A 17874-nucleotide genomic window follows, 5' to 3' on the forward strand; every position below is an offset into this window, starting at 1 on the left:
TCCGCGGCGGTTTCCAGCCAACTCGCGATCGGCCTCCTCCGGCTGTCGTGACCCGCTTTGTGTGTTTTCCGCGTTTATTTCCCTGTATTTTTTTTTTCTGTAATTTCTTTTCCTGCATTTGTTTTACTGTTCTTTTTATTTCCTTGTATGGTTTTTTCTTTTTGCTTGTAACAAGACTCTCTCCTCCTACTTTGTTGCGCTCAGTTGCTGTCTGTTATTACTGGTCCAAACCCTTGGTTTATGGATGTGAACTTTATCCTGGCCTTCGGGTTGAGGAGGATGAGTATCGGCTTGGGGTTTTGCTCTCAAGGTCGAAGAATAAGCGCTACCTACGCATTATATGGTATCTGTTTGATGCAGATCTGATTTTTAAACCGGATGATTAGTCATAGGTTAGTGGATGCTATGTTATGGTTGATTTGGTTTGTTGTTGATGACGACTGTATCTTTAGCTTCGGCTATGATTTACTTCAGAGCTTTTTGCTCTGTTTGTAAGAGCTTTAGGCTCGCGATTTTTATCAATGAATGAGTATGGTATGTTTCAAAAAAAAAAAAAAAAAAAGATAATGTGATTCGTATAAATTAGTATAATATCAAATTAAGTAATTGACATTAAATTAAACAATGTGTTACTTATAACCACAATTGAAGTATTAATGTATTATCAATATAATTTATATGATCATATAATAACAAAGGGTTAAATACTCCAAACCCCCGTGGAGTTTTCCAACTTTATTTTTTCTCCCCATGTGGTTTCATTTTTATCACAGGAGGTCCCTGTGGTTTTGATAATAGACTAAGTTAGTCCTTCGTCAGTTGACCGTTAGTTGACTTAACGAAATTCCACCTGGACCAATCACATGTTGACACGTGGCATCTACTTAATTTTTTTTTAAAATTTTTTAAAAAAAAAGTATTTTCTAAATAAAAAAAGAAAAAGAAAAAAGATTTGGGCCACCCCATTTGGCCATGGGGGTGGCCGAAACCACCCCCAATGGGTATCGGGGGTGGCTCGGCCACCCCTAGTGGGTACTGGGGGTGGTTTCGGCCACCCCCTTGGGCTCCAAGGGGGTGGCTCGGCCACCCCTTTGGCCATGGGGGCCACCCCCAAATAGAGCCACCCCCAATCTTTTTTCTTTTTTAAGAAAATACTTTTTTTAATTAAAAAAAAATTAAGTAAGTGCCACGTGTCAATATGTGATTGGTCCACATGGAATTCCGTTAAGTCAACTAACGGTCAACTGACGGAGGACTAACTTGGTCTATTATCAAAACCACATGGATCTCCTGTGATAAAAATGAAATTCCAGGGGGAAAAAAATAAAGTTGTGAAACCCTAGGGACTAATTTAGTATTTAACCCAATAACAAATTATACATATATAATATGACATAAATCATAAGTATACCAATTCATACTAATATAACAATTAAGTACCTAAAAACTTAGTTCCAATGTATGTTATAAACTTATAAGTCTATATGTGTTATAAATTATATATATATATATATATATATATATATATATATATATATATATATATAAATGTATAAGATCAATACTTAATCATATGATTCAATAACAATTCAAATACTTTATTCAAGATAATTATATTAAATTTTAACAAGTTATGATTTATATTTAAGGATTTTTTTTTTTTTTTGAAACGTACCATACTCATTCATTGATAAAAATCGCGAGCTTAAAGCTCTTACAAACAAAGCAAAAAATTCTGAAGTAAATCATAGCCGAAGCTAAAGATACAGTCATCAACAACAGACCAAATCAACCATAACACAGCATCCACTAACCTATGACTAATCATCAGGTTTAAAAATCAGATCTGCATCAAACAAATACCATCTAATGCATAGGTAGCGCTTATTCCTCGGCCTTAAGAGCAAAACCCCAAAGCTGATACTTATTCATTGGCCTTGAGAGCAAAACCCCAAGCCGATACTCATCCTCTTCAACCCGAAGGCTAGGATAAAGTTCACATCCACAACCCAAGGGTTTGGACTAGTAATAACGGACATCAACCGGGCGCAACAAAGTAGGAGGAGAGAGCCTTATTACAAGCAAAAAGAAAAAAAAATAATACAGGGAAATAAAAGGAACAGTAAAACAAATGCAGGAAAAGAAATTTTTTTAAAAAAAAACAATACAGGAAAATAAACGCGAAAAACACATAAAGCGGGTCACGGCAGCTGGAGGAGGCTGATCGCGAGTTGGCTAGAAACCGCTGCGGAAGGTGGCACAAAAAGCTTGGCACGGGAGGGACGCGTGAAAAGACCCAATAGCGAGCGGTGAGCGGCGAAGTGGGCGCGGAGAAGATCGGCGGCACACACAAACAAACAGGGAAGGGGAGAGTTTGAATGAAAACCCCCAAAAGCAGTATCTACCGAGAGATAACACAAGCACAACAAAACAGAAAATACCAAAGACAGAAACAAACCTAAAAACAAAAACCGGGAAGCAAAAAAGCAAAATCAAAGAACGAAAGCAAAGAAGCACAATCAGGGAGAAACGAAAACAAACCCAGCCGAATTGACGGAACCCTTGCAAAAGGTGGGATGAGGGGGAAGAGAGGGGGCACCGGAACTATGGACATCAAGTAAAATACTAGCACCTGGAGTGGAGCGGTTGAGGGGAGGAGGGATGCAGACAACGGGCATCCCTCCTCCCCTGAGGCGGCGACGGCGCTCTGGAGGGGAGGGGAGGGGGGGCTTAAGTGATAATTAATATTATGTTAAATTGTTAATTATATCTTTTAACAATTTAAATGTAAATTTGGGGTCAAATATTTTTGATTTTTCAATATGAGCTATTTTTTATAGCAATTTGGCCCAAGAAAACACCAAGGCCTCGTTTGGTTCACGAAATGTCTAATCCATTGGAAAATGATTAGCTACTACTGAGAATAGAAGAGTGTGGAATAGATTAGCTATACTTATTCTTTTATTTGGTTGTAACGCTGGAATAGATTAGTTAATCATATTTATTCGTTTAGTACAATGCAATATGTTAGTGAATGAAATCATATTGTGCTCAAATTTCCTAAAATACCCTTATAATACAAATACAATTTATATTATTAAGAACTTTCATTTTTTTTTTTTTTTTTTAGACATAAACAACTTTATTATAATTTCTTTTTCTTTTTTGTTTTTAATTATGTTCGGTATGTGGCCTTTTTTTATTTTTTATTTTTATTTTTTTTGCAATTATGCTACAAAATTATTTATATAAATATATATATATATAGTTGGAGAATGTATAGAGAATCAAAAGAAATAAAAAAAAAAAAAAACAAATTATATATTTGTATTTTATAAAAATCTTGCAGATTCTGTTTCTCAGTCAAAGAAAAAAAAAACGAGAAAAAAGAGAGACGGAGAAACAGAATAAAAAAAAGGTACATAAATTTTTTTAAAAAAAATAGAGAAACAGAGAGAAGAAAATCAGAGAGAAACGGTACAGAGAAGGGAGATGGCATAGAGAAAAAAAAAAATCGTTTGCACTTGCAGAAAAATTGTATTAGAAGAATCAAAGAGAAAATAGAAAGAGAGATAGAAAAGAAAAGAGAACGAAATATAGAGACGGAGAAAAGATAAATGGAGATATATATATATATATATATATATATATAGAGAGAGAGAGAGAGAGAGAGAGAGAGAGAAATATAGAAGAATCAGAGAGAGAATGAAATTTAATTCCATAAGTGGGGTTTTTTGTGGCAATTTACACAATTAATTTAATCCCACAGAAAATGATTAGCTAAGCCACTCATTTTTTAGTGGCTTAGCTAACCCTGTGTGTATGGGATTAGTAGTCCCATAGGAATAGACTATTCCAAAGAATAAAGTGTTACCAAACAAAGGACTAGCTATACCTAGTATTAGCTAGTCCAATTCAAGAGTCTATTCCGCAAACCAAACGGGGCCTAAAAATGCAAAAAAAAAACAAATGAGGTAAAAATGCTATAGTGATAAAGAAAAATTAAAAAAAAAACCAAAACTGAAAATTGGTTATATGTTTATAATGAGAGCCCAAAAAAGCCACAAAAAAAAGGCTCAAAAAAGCCCAAAATGCCCAATTTTGAAAGAGCAGTTATAGCGAGCTGTTACATTTTTTATTAACTGCTAACCGACGGTTAGTAGCTAACTCCTAACTGCTAGTCGGTTACGGCTGCGGTTAGTGAAATTTAATAACTGTTAAGGTGATTACGTTTAGCGGTTTTTGCCAATAATCGTTAACCGTAACTGCATTGACACCCCTATTGCTCGTTTGCAATTTTTTTATTTATTATTTTTAAATACACAAATAACCGTATTATCTATGGTGTCAATATTTTTCTCGATACTAGAAATACAAAAGGGGTTATTCATGGTAAAAACAAAAAAAAAAAAAAACAAAAAGGGGTGATTCAGTCACCCCTATAGTAGGCCTAGGAATGATTTAACTATCCCTAAAACTATTGAGGGTGAATTGGCAGCCCCACATTTTTTATTTTATTTTTAAAAAATTATGAATATTGACAAAAAATGATTCTGATGTTTAAGTCAATAAGATTTGATAAAAGAAATATAAATGCTTTGAATAGAGTTTTGAGCTATGAAAGTCCATTTTTTTCACTTTGTTTGGATTACCTTTTAATAAAAGGTAAATACAAATTAAACTATATTAAAGATTTTAGAACAAATAACAAATTTAGTCCTGAAAAAAAAATTGTAAAAAAATATTTTAATTCGCTCGAAGTTGAATATTATATATAATAGCATAAGCTTATAATATATAGTAACATATCAAAGAACTAATTAAAATCTATTATATATATGATTTTTTTTTTTTTGTTATAAAAAAAAAGTGCTGTAGGAATTATAAGCTTGTTTTTATAAATACAGACAAAACAAAAACCGGTGTCCCGGGTAGTGATATGCATCACACGCCAGGCGTAAATTTATTTATTTATTTATTATTATTATTTTATTTTTAAAAAATTTATGCCTAGAGTGATGCACACCGGGCGTGGAATATATCATTAACCGTCATGTTCCTATTTGGGTACAGAAGAAATGCAATTTTTTTTTTTTTAATTTCTTTTCCGCCCGCGGGCAAAATCAAGTTACATGTTATTTTTGGTTAAATTAGTTATTTATTGCAACGAATCAAACCATTGACCTATCAAGATATTCTTCCAAGGATGCCCCATGCCAGCACTGATGTGGTAGCGTAAAAGGCCTTTACTCTTGCCGGTGGAAAGAAATTGAAGAGGGCCCACGTCTCAAATCTACCGCAAGCAGTGGCGTCGACTTACTTTCCTCTTCCAAAACCGTTGTTTCGGTGCTCCTTGACTCCTTGTCGATGTAAAGAATGTGGTGAGAGCACTGAGACTAGGGAATCGATAGGCGCTCTCTCTGGTCGATCGGGCAAAAAGTCCTTAATTCAAATTGTGAAAATAAAAGAGCTAATAATTAAGAAATGGCTTCTACCGACGGTCTGGTACCGATTACCAGGAGTTATCTGGCTTCTTATTACGACAAATACCCATTTGCACCTCCATCCGATGACGTTTCTCGCCTTTCCTCCGAGATTCGCTCGATGGCTAACGATTTACTCAGCCATCTTCCTCTCACTCAAGGTTTTTCGTTCTCCTCCCTCTCTCTCTGCTCATTCCTCTTAAGATTTTTTATTTATTTATTTATTCTATTTTCCTATAGATATGTCTGACAAGCTCAGGCTCACTATGTATCAAGAAATTATTATAGATCATTATGTTACAAGGCAGTGCCTTGAGAATTTTAATTTCTTGGAGAGTAGAAACGATGTTGTGTGACTGTGGTTCTTCTGATTTAGATCTGTCCCATCAATTATCTAGTGACTAGTGTGTATGAGTAGAAACGATGTTTATACGGTACAGAGGTGAATCTCAAAATGAAAAACTAAACAGAGTATGGCTGCAGTTGCTGCTTTCGTCTTGATGATCACGTGGGCTTGCAAAATCCAACTCATACAGTTTTACATTGCCATCTTTAAGAGTGCCACCAAATAACTAATACTACTAATGCATAGGATCACTATTAGCGTTTGCAACACTTCTTTATAGTCTTTATTCTTATTTTTTTAACAATGAATTATGATACTTGGCCTCCTCACTTGGTAAGTCATTGTCATTCTAGATGAAAGATTATTGTTGGATGAAGCAGACCGTCAGCCTCCACATAAAATCGATGAGAACATGTGGAAGAATCGAGAACACATTGAAGAAATTCTTTTTTTACTTGAAACCTCTCATTGGCCAGTGGTGGTAAGATTTAAGATTCCTATATATTGTTGTTTAGGCTGAGAGCTTGAAAAGCTTATATCTTGTTAGTTAAGGCCATATTTCATTCCTTATTTAGACTTTATAATGTAGTTTTTCTACTGGGTCATCTTCTACTTATAACACAGAGCACATATTTATCTTGCATTTGTGTACTGTAGCTTCAGCAGCAGTCAACACCTGATGATGCTGAACTAGCTACTGTTCTCAGACACCTCAAAGATAAACTTCAAAACACTTTGAAGATTTTGGAATTCTTCCAATCTAAAAATTCTGACCGTGTGTTTAATACAGGTTAGTTCCCCCAATCAGACACACATAAGTTGAACATTTTCTAATAAATTTTACATAGAAAACTATATCTATTTATTTAATACTTCAGTTTTGTTGGGTAGGTCAGCCAATTTGCTTTTTGTTTTGTTTATTTTTGGGGATCTTAGGTTGTTCTTTTGACTTACGCATCTGAGTGGTTTTCTTCCTTCATGGAACACTTTTTGGTGTACATCTTATCAAATTATTTATAGACATATGTGATCCATACTTTGGGTATTGCTGATTCCATTTCATGTTTGGTGAAACCGATGTCCGTGGTCTAATTTCTGTGGCTTTAAAAAACCACCGTGTCAGCTCAAAATTTAGCTTCTGCGGTTGTTATTGTTATAATTAGGATTTATTACTTAATTTCTAAGATTAATATTTACCAACTCTAGTTGAAGGAAAAGATTGTAGATAATTATTTAATAAGTTAGGTGTGAAAGATAATGAAGCTTAAGCTTTGAAAATCATTAAGGCAGCAAGTAAATTGTTCAGTTACGCCTGGTAGTTTGCAAAATATTGACAGTAATTTAATGCAATATCTAGAAAGAATGTTGGAAAACTGACTAGGACGAGGAATCAATGGAACATCAGATGGTGCGGTTTTTCACCATGGAGTCTGCCTCTTGAAGCTGTTTTCTTACTTAGCCGGTCAATGAAAAGATCTAATGAACTTGAAATTGCTACATATGGTTCTTTTAAATTAGGAAATGGTTGTGCTGGAGTTTATTTTTTTGATAAGTAATGTGCTGGAGTTTATAGAGGATCAACTTGATGCTACTGCAATGCCATACTCTTCCAACATGCAATGCACATAGCAGCCCAAACGGTCACCGCATCCCACCACATATTCTACTGATGTGTTTTTACTTGAGTGGATCTGGTGACTACTGGTATATTTTATCAAAAAATTGCATAAGGAATTTGTTAATATTTTTGCAGTTATGACTTACATGCCTCAAGATTTTCGAGGAACACTTATTAGACAACAACGGGAGCGCTCAGAGAGGAATAAGCAAGCGGAGGTTGATGCTTTGGCCAATTCTGGTGGAAGTATACGCTCTCGATATGCTCTATTGTGGAAACAACAAATGGAAAGGTGAGGCTCCTTAATTTTCAAATTGGCAGTTCTGCACAGGCTATGAATGATAGATGATGTAATTGTTAATCACCCTCCCAGGAGGAGACAGTTGGCTCAACTTGGTTCCGCCACAGGTGTCTACAAAACCCTTGTGAAGTATTTGGTTGGAGTTCCACAGGTAGTTTTTTTTTTTTGCCTTTGTGTGTTTTCCCCTGCTTGAAGACTTCTTTGGTTGTATTTACCTAGTCGTCGTAGTCCTTGTTGGGCTTGTGCTTCCAGTCCTGTTTCACTAGCGAAAATGGCTATATACTTAGTTCCAGCCTATATGATTACTCATCTGATCCCATGTGCTGTTATAGCCTTTTCAACTGGAGGTAGTTTAGGGCAAGTAGTTATGCAGTGTAGATAAATTATTTATATTGAGGTGCCGTTGGAATAATATGTATACTCTTAAAACTTTATTTATGTTCATGTATCAATGATCATAGTTAAATATCTTTTTGTTACTTTTTCTGGTGCAGGTCTTGCTAGATTTTATTCGGAAAATAAATGACGATGAAGGGTATATGCTTTCTATTTTGGATGTAGCATCCATTTTTTCTCCTTAGTTTCGTCTGTCTATTCCCATTCTGATGAAGATAGATGTGATCATATAAAATTATTTAAAGGATTATGTTGAATGACAATAGGATACTGAAAATATTTTATTATAGGCCCATGGAAGAGCAACGACAACGTTATGGACCACCTTTATACAGCCTTACAGCGATGGTGATTTCTATTCGATTCTTTGTTTTGGTATTATGGGGGCGGTTTGACACTGGAAATTTGTGAGTATATTACAATCTTTGTATCTCAGTTGTTATGTATTGGTGATAGTTTCTATGAGGAATATATATTTAATTGTTTCTTTCCCCTATGAGGGATAAATTTTATTGGATCTTTTCCTGATTGGGCAGTGATTTTTTTTTTGCTCAACACATCTTTGCTGTATTTATATTTTTGATGAGCAGAAAGAGGCAACAGGTTGCTTTCTTGGAACAAGCTATTGATGTCTACACCACTGAGTTTGAGAGGTTCATCAAATTTATGGGGTATTCTTTCTTCTTACTACATAATGTATCACAATCTACGTCTCTAAGTTACTAATGACAAAAACATTGTCTCTAAATTGTTTACTTTTCCTTTCAATTCTGCTTTTATGTCGATAAAATATTCAGCCTATCAATGTTTGTCTTCTCAGTTTAGATCTTTAGCTCCATTGAAATGGGTGAATTTTAATTGGTTGAGGATCTTGCAGTTCCATGGGTCTTCTCTAATGTTCTTCTCTCAGTAACAAACCAAAACATCTGTATTTTAAGCTTTGTGATGTGTTATGCTAGTTTGGCCTTTTGGCTCACATTAGTTGTTTGTTATCAGAGCGGCCGATAATCGGGAGGTGGATGTCTTTACTTTTTTTTTTTAATTTTTTTTTTTTTTTGATTTTTAATAATGTATATTTATTCAAAGCGCAGAGGTTGTACTCCACTAGATTAAGTGGGGAGGTGAAGACAAGCTTCTTCGAGCCCCTTCCATGAGTGGGACATTTGATGTTAGATCTTTTTTATAACGTCCTTATCCCTCATGATAACAATCCCTTCCCTTGGAATAGTGTTTGGCGGAATAAGGCCTCTATGAGAACGGCATTTTTTATTGGGACAGCCTCCCTAGGGAGGACCCTCACCATGAATAACATAAGGAAATGACATATTATTGTGGTTGATTGGTGCTATATGTGTAAGGGAGTGAGGAGTTTGTGGATCATCTTTTACTCCATTGTGAGATTGCCAGTGCCTTATAGAGTGAGATTTTCAGATGTATTGTGTTAGCTTGGGTTATGCTTAGAAGAATAGTAGACATTTTTTTTCTTGTTGCAGAGGGTTGTCAGTCCTCTGAATGTAGCAATGTGGAAGATGGTCCCATTTTGCCTTTTGTGGTGTAATGATCCAAGAAAAACGTTAGTTACATCTACGCTATCACTCCAAAAGGGCTAGTCAAGTTAAAGCCTCCCTTAAATTACTTATAAAGTCTAATCTCACCTATGAAGGAATCAATGTGGGACTTAACACATATGAGTATCTTAATAATCCATTCACTCTATGTGGCCACTTATCTTTTCAATATAAGACTGGAGTATTACAATCTCCCCCCTCTAAATTTTTTATGTCCTTGTCAGGGCTACGTCATGCAGTGACCATATGGCATTACTAGATTGCTCTGATACCATTTGTAACGACCTAAGAAAATCGCTAGTCACATTTGCTGTGTCACTCCAAATGGACTAGTCAAGTTGAAGCTTATACAAAATCATTTATAAAGTCTATTTTCACCTATTAAAGAATCAATATGGAACTTAGCACCCATGAGTGTCTTTATAATCTATCCACTCTATGATGGCTAATCATCTTATCAAAAAAAAAAAAAAGAATTCCTCATTTTGAGGAATAGTCATTCTTGTGGAATAGTTATTCCCAGGAATAATAAAGTAACCAAATGAATGAAATAGCTATTTTGTTCCAGGCTCTAACCCGTGTACCGAATGTACCTTTAGTAATTTTTTAGGTTACCAAGGGAAAAGTCAAATTTTGATTTACGGAAGGAAAATGTGCTTTATACCAGCAGTGGTTTTGGGTGGCTTATGGGATTGGATTATATTAAATATCTTTTTTAGGGTTGTTTTAAGTATAGAGCTCCTTTCCATCAAATTTTGGAGGGTTAGCACTCTGGTATTTTGGGCTTCATGGAGAGGAAAGTTGAAATGGAGGTTTATGGATATTATAGGTGTTTTAGATCAGCTACTGTCCTAGGTGGCTTGCAACTCTAGTGAAGAAACATTTAGGGCTTGTTTGTGAATGGACTTGATAGGTAATTTTTTGTTTGGAAGTGATTGATGTGATATAAAGTAGATAAAAGTTTTGAGTTTTTTGTATGAAAAATTGAAAAAGTTTTGTTTTGTAGTGAATTTTTTATTTGAATAGTAATCAAAAGTAGTAAAAATGTTGTAGAGTTGAAAAAAAAAAGTGGACTTTGGCTAGTCCATTGCCAAACAAGCCCTTAGGCTTTGTTAGGATGGATCAGTGTGGAAACATAATCTGAGGATTTATTGTCAAAGGGGTATTAGTCAAGGAGGCAATTTGACTTAAATAAGGGATGGTTCGGGCTAAATGTTGGCAGTTACGTTTTCAAAGAATGGTACCTATCTACTTATCAAAAAAAAGAAAAAAAAGAATGGTACCGATCTCCTCAAGGGAGATTAACAGTACTATTGTAAGTTTTTCAATGTGTACTATTCGTTTATTTTTTGTGTGTAATAAGAGTGCACAAAGTCTTGTTTTTTCTCCACAAGCAACCTTAGTATGTACAGGAGCTTACTTGTCTATCATGTTTAATGTGAATTTTCCTGCATTCGATGATGTATGCAAAGTTAAATGAATATGAGCCATATTTTTTTGTACCAGGCAACAAGTGCTTGTTTGATTGTTTTAATTGTATATTCATTAATAGCATGTCTGTTTTTATCAGTGAGGTCTTCGCAAATTCACCATTCTTAATATCAGCAGACACTACTGGTGCATTAGAAACCAGGTAAGTTTTCCAAACTCTTAGGTCATACTGGTGTTGGGACTTTCAATATAAAGTCCTGTTATTTTGTTCTGTACAGGAATAGTGAGGAACACAGAGAGATAAGTGTTCCAGCTGGTAAAACTTATGAGGTTTGTTTTCATCCAATGTTAGTAAGATCTATTTCTTCATAATTGAAGGCGATACATAATTTTTTAGTTAATTAATGTACTTTTATCTTATTTGGAAGGCTAATTTGAGTTGTGCATGTTTCTTAGTGAAAATGATACGAGCTGCATAATGAAGTGCTTATGCAACAAGCTATTCTACACTTCACATTGTCAAAAATAATTTGCAAGACTCCAACCCTGAGAAAGTCGATTTATAGCCCCTCAAATTGTTTATTATCGAGTACCTGAAGGGCTGGAGTGATAAATCCTTATTCCACAACATCATTCTAGATTGAAATATTTATTTCATTATGTTAACTTATGCCCTTTGGTGGCTGTTTTTCTCTTTTGGAGTTTTGATTTTGGGATTTGAGTTCCAGCTTCTCTTTTTTCTGTTTTCTTTTCAGTTTTCGTCCGTTGTTTCAAGTTTCCTTTATTTATACACCCAGTATACATCAGTTGTTCCCCCTTTGGTGCCTTCCGCACATTGGGTTGGGGGGGGGGGGGGGGGGGGGTGATGTTATCATTTATTGGGAAAAAAAAGGAACATGGAGCTACAAATCTTTGATAATAGTTTCAAACACAAGTCCTTTGGAAGCAACAATTTTTGGCATTAACAATTCCCTAATATGATTTTGATTGATGGTAATTGATAATTGTTAGATATCTTTGAGGTTTTTTAGTTACTTTAGAACGTAAAATGACAAAGAAGGCAATGTTCTTGTCACATATTGAAGTATTAGAGGTGTTGCCTTATAACAATGATGTTTATTACCATGTCATACCACAAAGATACAGGGAGCTGTTTGACAAATGTAAAAAGTAGAAGTTTTATGTCATATTTTCTAGTAAAAGATAAATGTTTCCAATTAAATTATGCACAACAAACTGGGTAGAAGTATTCCCTGTTCTAGACACAAAGTTGAAATACATTAGATTTCAAGATTAGCTATATTTTCTAATATATGTTATGCCTTTGAAATTTGCTGAAGTATTTTAGTTGCAACTTGAGAACACCAAACTCTGTACCTATATTAGTGGGTGAAAGCTATTGTGTAAAGAGTTATTTATGTATTTGACAGTAAATTGGAAAGTTTTAGAATTTTCCTTATCCTTCTTTTTCATGCCTAGGGAATTTTACATAATGCTGTTTCCCAATCTATGGCATTTTATAATTGTGTTACCTTTCTAGGTTTCTTTGACTGTGGACTCAATAAACTCATACATCGCTTGGGATTTCTCATTGGTGCAAGGCAAGATAAACATGGTACTTTAAATATTAATTTTGTTTACTTGACTGGTCATTTTCTTTCTTTTTGACAGTGTGATATGCTTTTCAAACTTAGTATTGTTTCATTTGTCACTTGCTCTTTATGTTTCAAATTGATGAAATCAGTGGGGGTGGCAAATGGTGCATGCTCCAGGGATCATGTAATCTTTGTTATTATCAAATCTTTATTGGTTACCTCACAACAGTTACTATTAGGGGTGGGCACATGTCGGGGCAGGGCGGGGCGGGTATTGGCCTTTTCCCCAACCTGCCCCGCACCCTGCAGGTTTGGAAATTTCAACCCACCACTCGAGCACAAGTAACAATATCTGCGCGGGTTCGGGTATTGCGAGTATTACAGGTTGTGCGGTTCTTTTCCAGATCCTCTCATCTGTTTCCTCCACCAGCTTCTCTTCTTTCTTTTCCTCTTTTCTTCTCCATTTTCGCCTTTTCGTCATATCCTCTCAGAACCCCAAGAAACAAATAAACATACACAACCCTACATCAAACCTATAAACAATGGAAAAGAAAACCAAAGAATGATTCATGAAAGAGGTCTAGAGAGAGAAAAGAAAACCTGGATCGACAAGATTGTGGTTTGTGGAGGTGGGAGCGGCGCAACAATAGTGGTCTGAGGAGGTGGAGCGGCGGTGTAGACTAAAGAGAGAAGTAGACGAGAGGCGGAGAGAGAGAACACACCGGAGAGAGAGCAAGGGAGATGAGAGAGCGAGAGGGAGAGAAAAGGGGACGGCGGTAGAAGAATAGAGAGAGAGGCTGAATCAGGGTTAGGGTTTTTTCGTTTTTATACTTATGCGGGGTGGATCGGGGCTGGGCGGGTACCCGTGGAAAAAAAAACACCTAAAACCCGCACCTGCCCCGCCTGCATGGGTTGGAAGATTTCTACCCGAACCCGCAAAAAAACACATAAAACCCGGGCAGGGCGGGTCGGGTTTGCGGGTTGGGCGGGTTTTTGCCCACACCTAGTTACTATGTAGAATTGTATTGGTTCTGGAGATTACAGACTGAATCTATGAAGCTTTCTTGTATGGGAAAAACTGCCTTGGATATTTTATTGAAGAATACATGGCCCACCAAAATATAGAGTTGGCCTAATGAAATAGGACAGATCCTGATTTGCTTAGCTTGTACTTTTTTTTTTTTTCTTTTTTTTTTGGGTTAAATACCAAATACCCCCCTGGGGTTTGGTAACTTTATTTTTACCCCCCTGGAGTTTCATTTTTATCACAGGACCTCCCTGAGATTTTGATAAAGGACCAAGTTAGTCCATCCGTTAGTTGACCGTTAGGACTGACACGTGGATCAATCAGATGTTGACACGTGGCATGTATTTAATTTTTAAATTTTTTTTTTTAAAAAAAAAAAAAGAGAAAAGAAAAAAAGTTGGGGGTGGCCGAGCCACCCACAATTTTTTTTTTAAATAACTTTTTTTTTTTTTTAAAAAAATTTTTTTTTAAAAAAAAATAGGTGCCACGTGTCAATATCTGATTGGTCCATGTGTCAGTCCTAACGGTCAACTAACGGATGGACTAACTTGGTCCTTTATCAAAACTCTAGGGGGTTCCTGTGATAAAAATGAAACCCCAAGGGGGTAAAAATAAAGTTACCAAACCCCAGAGGGGGTATTTGGTATTTAACCCTTTTTTTTTTTGGAGTGCTTAGCTTGTACGAATTACAAGTTTATAATATGTTTTGGAGGGTGTTTTTAATTTTTTATTTGAAAAAGTGTTATGATGTGACGTAAAGGTGAAAACTGTTTTTGTTAAAGAGTGTTTTGTGTTTGAGTTATTTGTTAATGATTTTGTTTTGAGAAAAGAAAACCAAAGACGGAAAACAAAAATTTTAACAATTGGAGTCTTGTTTTCTGAATGAGTTGACTATTATTTTGGCTGGTATAGTTTCTATTTATTTGTTTTTCAACATTTTATAAAATTTTAATATAGTCATCTTTGCATGTGGAGGGGTTCTGGTTTAAGGAAGGGTTTACTGTGTACACAAGTTCCTGGTAGAGTTTATGCCTCTACAGGATTGGCTTTACTATTTAATTGCATTTTCTTGTATTCCAATATCTTAGAGTCAGTTACTTGAAGGGTAGTCCAGGTTGTGACGTATTACAGGTCAGGATTTTTGCTGATGCAGTCATTACTCGACCAAGACTATTCATGATGAATTACTAGTGTGCAAAATCACAACTATGAAGTTGAAAGTAATTGTTTGAAGTAATCTATATCCACTTGGGCGGATGACTTAATGTTATATAAACTATGGAAATTAGTCAGCTTTTCTGCTGTGTACAAGCTTTGCTGCTTGTATTTGACCTGGGTTTTTGGCATCATAAATTACGGGTCTTTTGATGAATTTAAGCTGATATTGATGTTCTGAGGGAACAAACAAAGGCGGTTTTTCTTTTTGTATCGTTGCCTAAGGTCTACATTTTGTTTAATTGTTTTTAGTTTTGTATTGCTGAGTGTAGTTTATGCATTATGAGATTTGATGGGGTAAAATATCGGTATCTGGTTGTTAATTTTTAAGATGATTTAAGCTTTTGGGATAAATAGTAATTTAACATGGTATCAAAGCCAAAAGTTTTGGGATCGAACCTTGACTCCGTCAAATCATCCCTCATTTAAATTAAATATTTCACGTGTTGAACATCACCTATTAAAAGGGAGTTTGAACTCATACGTAAGGGAGTGTTAAAATGTTGATTAAGTGATTAAATTTACCTTTTTCTATCAGTTTAAGTTTTTAGGACAAGTGGTAATTTAACAAATATCATATGCGTATTTCATTGGAAATGTATGACATTATAGTTAAGAGTTCATTCTCAATCACTGTTGAGCTTTATGTTGTTTTCAGGATATTGGATTTAGTGTGGAGTTTATAAACTCTTCTGGGGAAAAAGTTGTAAGTTGAACTATCATAGCTTGTTAATTAAATTTACCTTGTTTTGAATTGATTTTCCTCCCTTTCTTGTTCCTGCTATACTGGAACTCCTACAGTAGTTTGTTTCTCTTCTTCTATTTTTTTTCTTCGTAACTGTAATTGTTTTCTTCTTGTACTTACATTCGGCCATTGGTGGATGTCCTGCAGCTCATATTACCTTACCAGCGCTATGAGTCTGACCAAGTGAGTTTACCGTGTTGCGATTTATGTTGGTTTGAACATGGCCTTAGATATAATGATGGTAAACTCTATCCAATTTCATGCATATTCCTAACAGGGAAACTTCTGCACATGTATGGTCGGAAACTATAAGTTGATTTGGGACAATTCTTATTCAACCTTTTTTAAGAAGGTATGCAGACATGTTTTACTGCTTATACAAATTTTTTTGAGTTGATACTTCATATCATACATGGCTATAAGTTTGCTGTGATTAAGGCTTGAAATTGCAATAATACAAATTGTCTTTATCATTTCTGACATTTATGTCATTTTATCTGGTATCTGATCCCATGTAGGTGCTTCGCTACAAGGTGGATTGCATACCTCCAGTAGTGGAGCCGTTGCAGCCTGTAACTGAAGTGGAAGGCTGAGAGATCCCTCCTTGGATGTAGCGTAATCTTCGATTGATTCTTCTTAATGATTTTTTATATTCATCTGTATTATTTTTATATTTATATTTCTCATTGCATCTCCTGAGGAATGTCATCTTACTTGCCATGATCAGGATTCGCAACAATTGACTGGTGAAGAATCTTATAACGTGTATAATGTTTGTATATTGTCGGGTAAGCAGTGAAAAATTATTCTTATTATAATAACGAAATGATGTTCTAATAACCTTTAGGAATTAAAAAAATAAAAAGAAAAGAAAAACGATTAGAATTTTAATGGAACAAAAGATGTTGGTTTCTGTCACAGATAAATTGAGATAACTGTAATTTATTTTAGTTATAGAAGAAGGTTTTCGTTACAATTATTATTATTATTATTTGTTCTTTGCCTGTGAGGATATTTTTCTTTTATTTTCGTTTTGGTTCTGATTGCTCACAGGTCTATGCTCAACTCAAAAAGAAAATGGTAAAGGTATCTGCCGTTAGATCAGATCGTAGGCTGGTAACTTGCCAGGCCCGTACTTTAACGGGTTTGTCAGGATGGCCTGGGCCGAAAATTAGTCTCTGATCTATTTCTTGGATTTGCCCGGGCTGAGCAAGTCCAGTGTTGTTCGATGAAAGAAAAACTCTTAAACGCTGCTCTCTTTGGGCCCTTATACGCTATCTTGTAGTGTTTTAGCATTCACAATAGCTTTCCTATAACATTTTCTTTACGAAAATAGGAGGGAAAGATTAACAAACAAATACAGAAAGTCACGTGCAACCGCTTTTATATTACTTTCCAAAAATATTGGGTATGCCATGGTGCTACTCGATGCAGTTTTCCACGCCTTCCATTTTCTATTCGTTTACATTTTGGTTTGGTAAAACTGTGCGCCTTTTTTTGACGATATAGGATGGTTGGAAACCTCAATCCCTCCCGAAGGGTTAACCAAGCCCAGGCAGGTGCTTCTTTCTAGGCCCGACCCAACGGTTCTCTTGTTCATACCCAAAGAAAATAATATTTTAAACTTTGACATTTTCTTGCATGCTGCTGAGTGCCAACGAAACAGAGAAATAACAAATCTACGGCCCCTAAATAGCTTAATGGTTGTCCCCAAGAGGTAGCTCAATTGGTTGAGATTACATCTAATGAAGTGGAAGTCACTAGTCGAATTATTTTTCCCCCTCTTTTGCGGACATGTCAAAAAAAAAAAAAAAATAGCCTAGTAGTTTTTTTTTTTTTTTTCTTGGTTACACGCTCATTACCCTATGTAGTTTAAAGACTTTGTATCATCGATTATACCTTGTTTATGACTAAATATGAAAATGGTACTTTTGTCCAAAATCAGAAGTCTATGTTATCCCAATAAAAAAACCAACACATGGCCATATGTAATATTAAAAATTAAAAAACTCATTATAAATTAAAAAATAATTAAAAAACTTTTTTTTTTAAAAAAAAATAATAAATAAAGAAGGAAAAGACGGGGTAGCCGGCCACCCCATTTTGGTCATGTCTAGTCATGGGGTGGTTGAACTACCCCCAAAAAGAA

General features: G+C 35.3%; 1 protein-coding gene across 1 annotated transcript; it reads left to right on the forward strand.

Annotated features, from left to right (window-relative positions):
* The first annotated feature begins 5233 nt into the window (after positions 1-5233).
* LOC132191516 (retinal-binding protein) lies at positions 5234-16701 on the forward strand. The gene is given in 16 exon segments (XM_088511126.1): positions 5234-5644; positions 6183-6310; positions 6487-6619; positions 7583-7739; positions 7821-7899; positions 8243-8283; positions 8435-8551; positions 8735-8815; positions 11283-11345; positions 11422-11473; positions 12684-12758; positions 15639-15686; positions 15873-15908; positions 16003-16077; positions 16244-16313; positions 16316-16701. Coding segments are annotated over 16 exon segments (1344 nt in total). The 5' UTR covers positions 5234-5484; the 3' UTR covers positions 16345-16701.
* Positions 16702-17874: the final 1173 nt, after the last annotated feature.

Source organism: Corylus avellana, chromosome 10, assembly GCF_965113065.1.
Source record: "Corylus avellana chromosome 10, dhCorAvel1.hap1.2, whole genome shotgun sequence".
Lineage (NCBI taxonomy): Eukaryota > Viridiplantae > Streptophyta > Magnoliopsida > Fagales > Betulaceae > Corylus > Corylus avellana.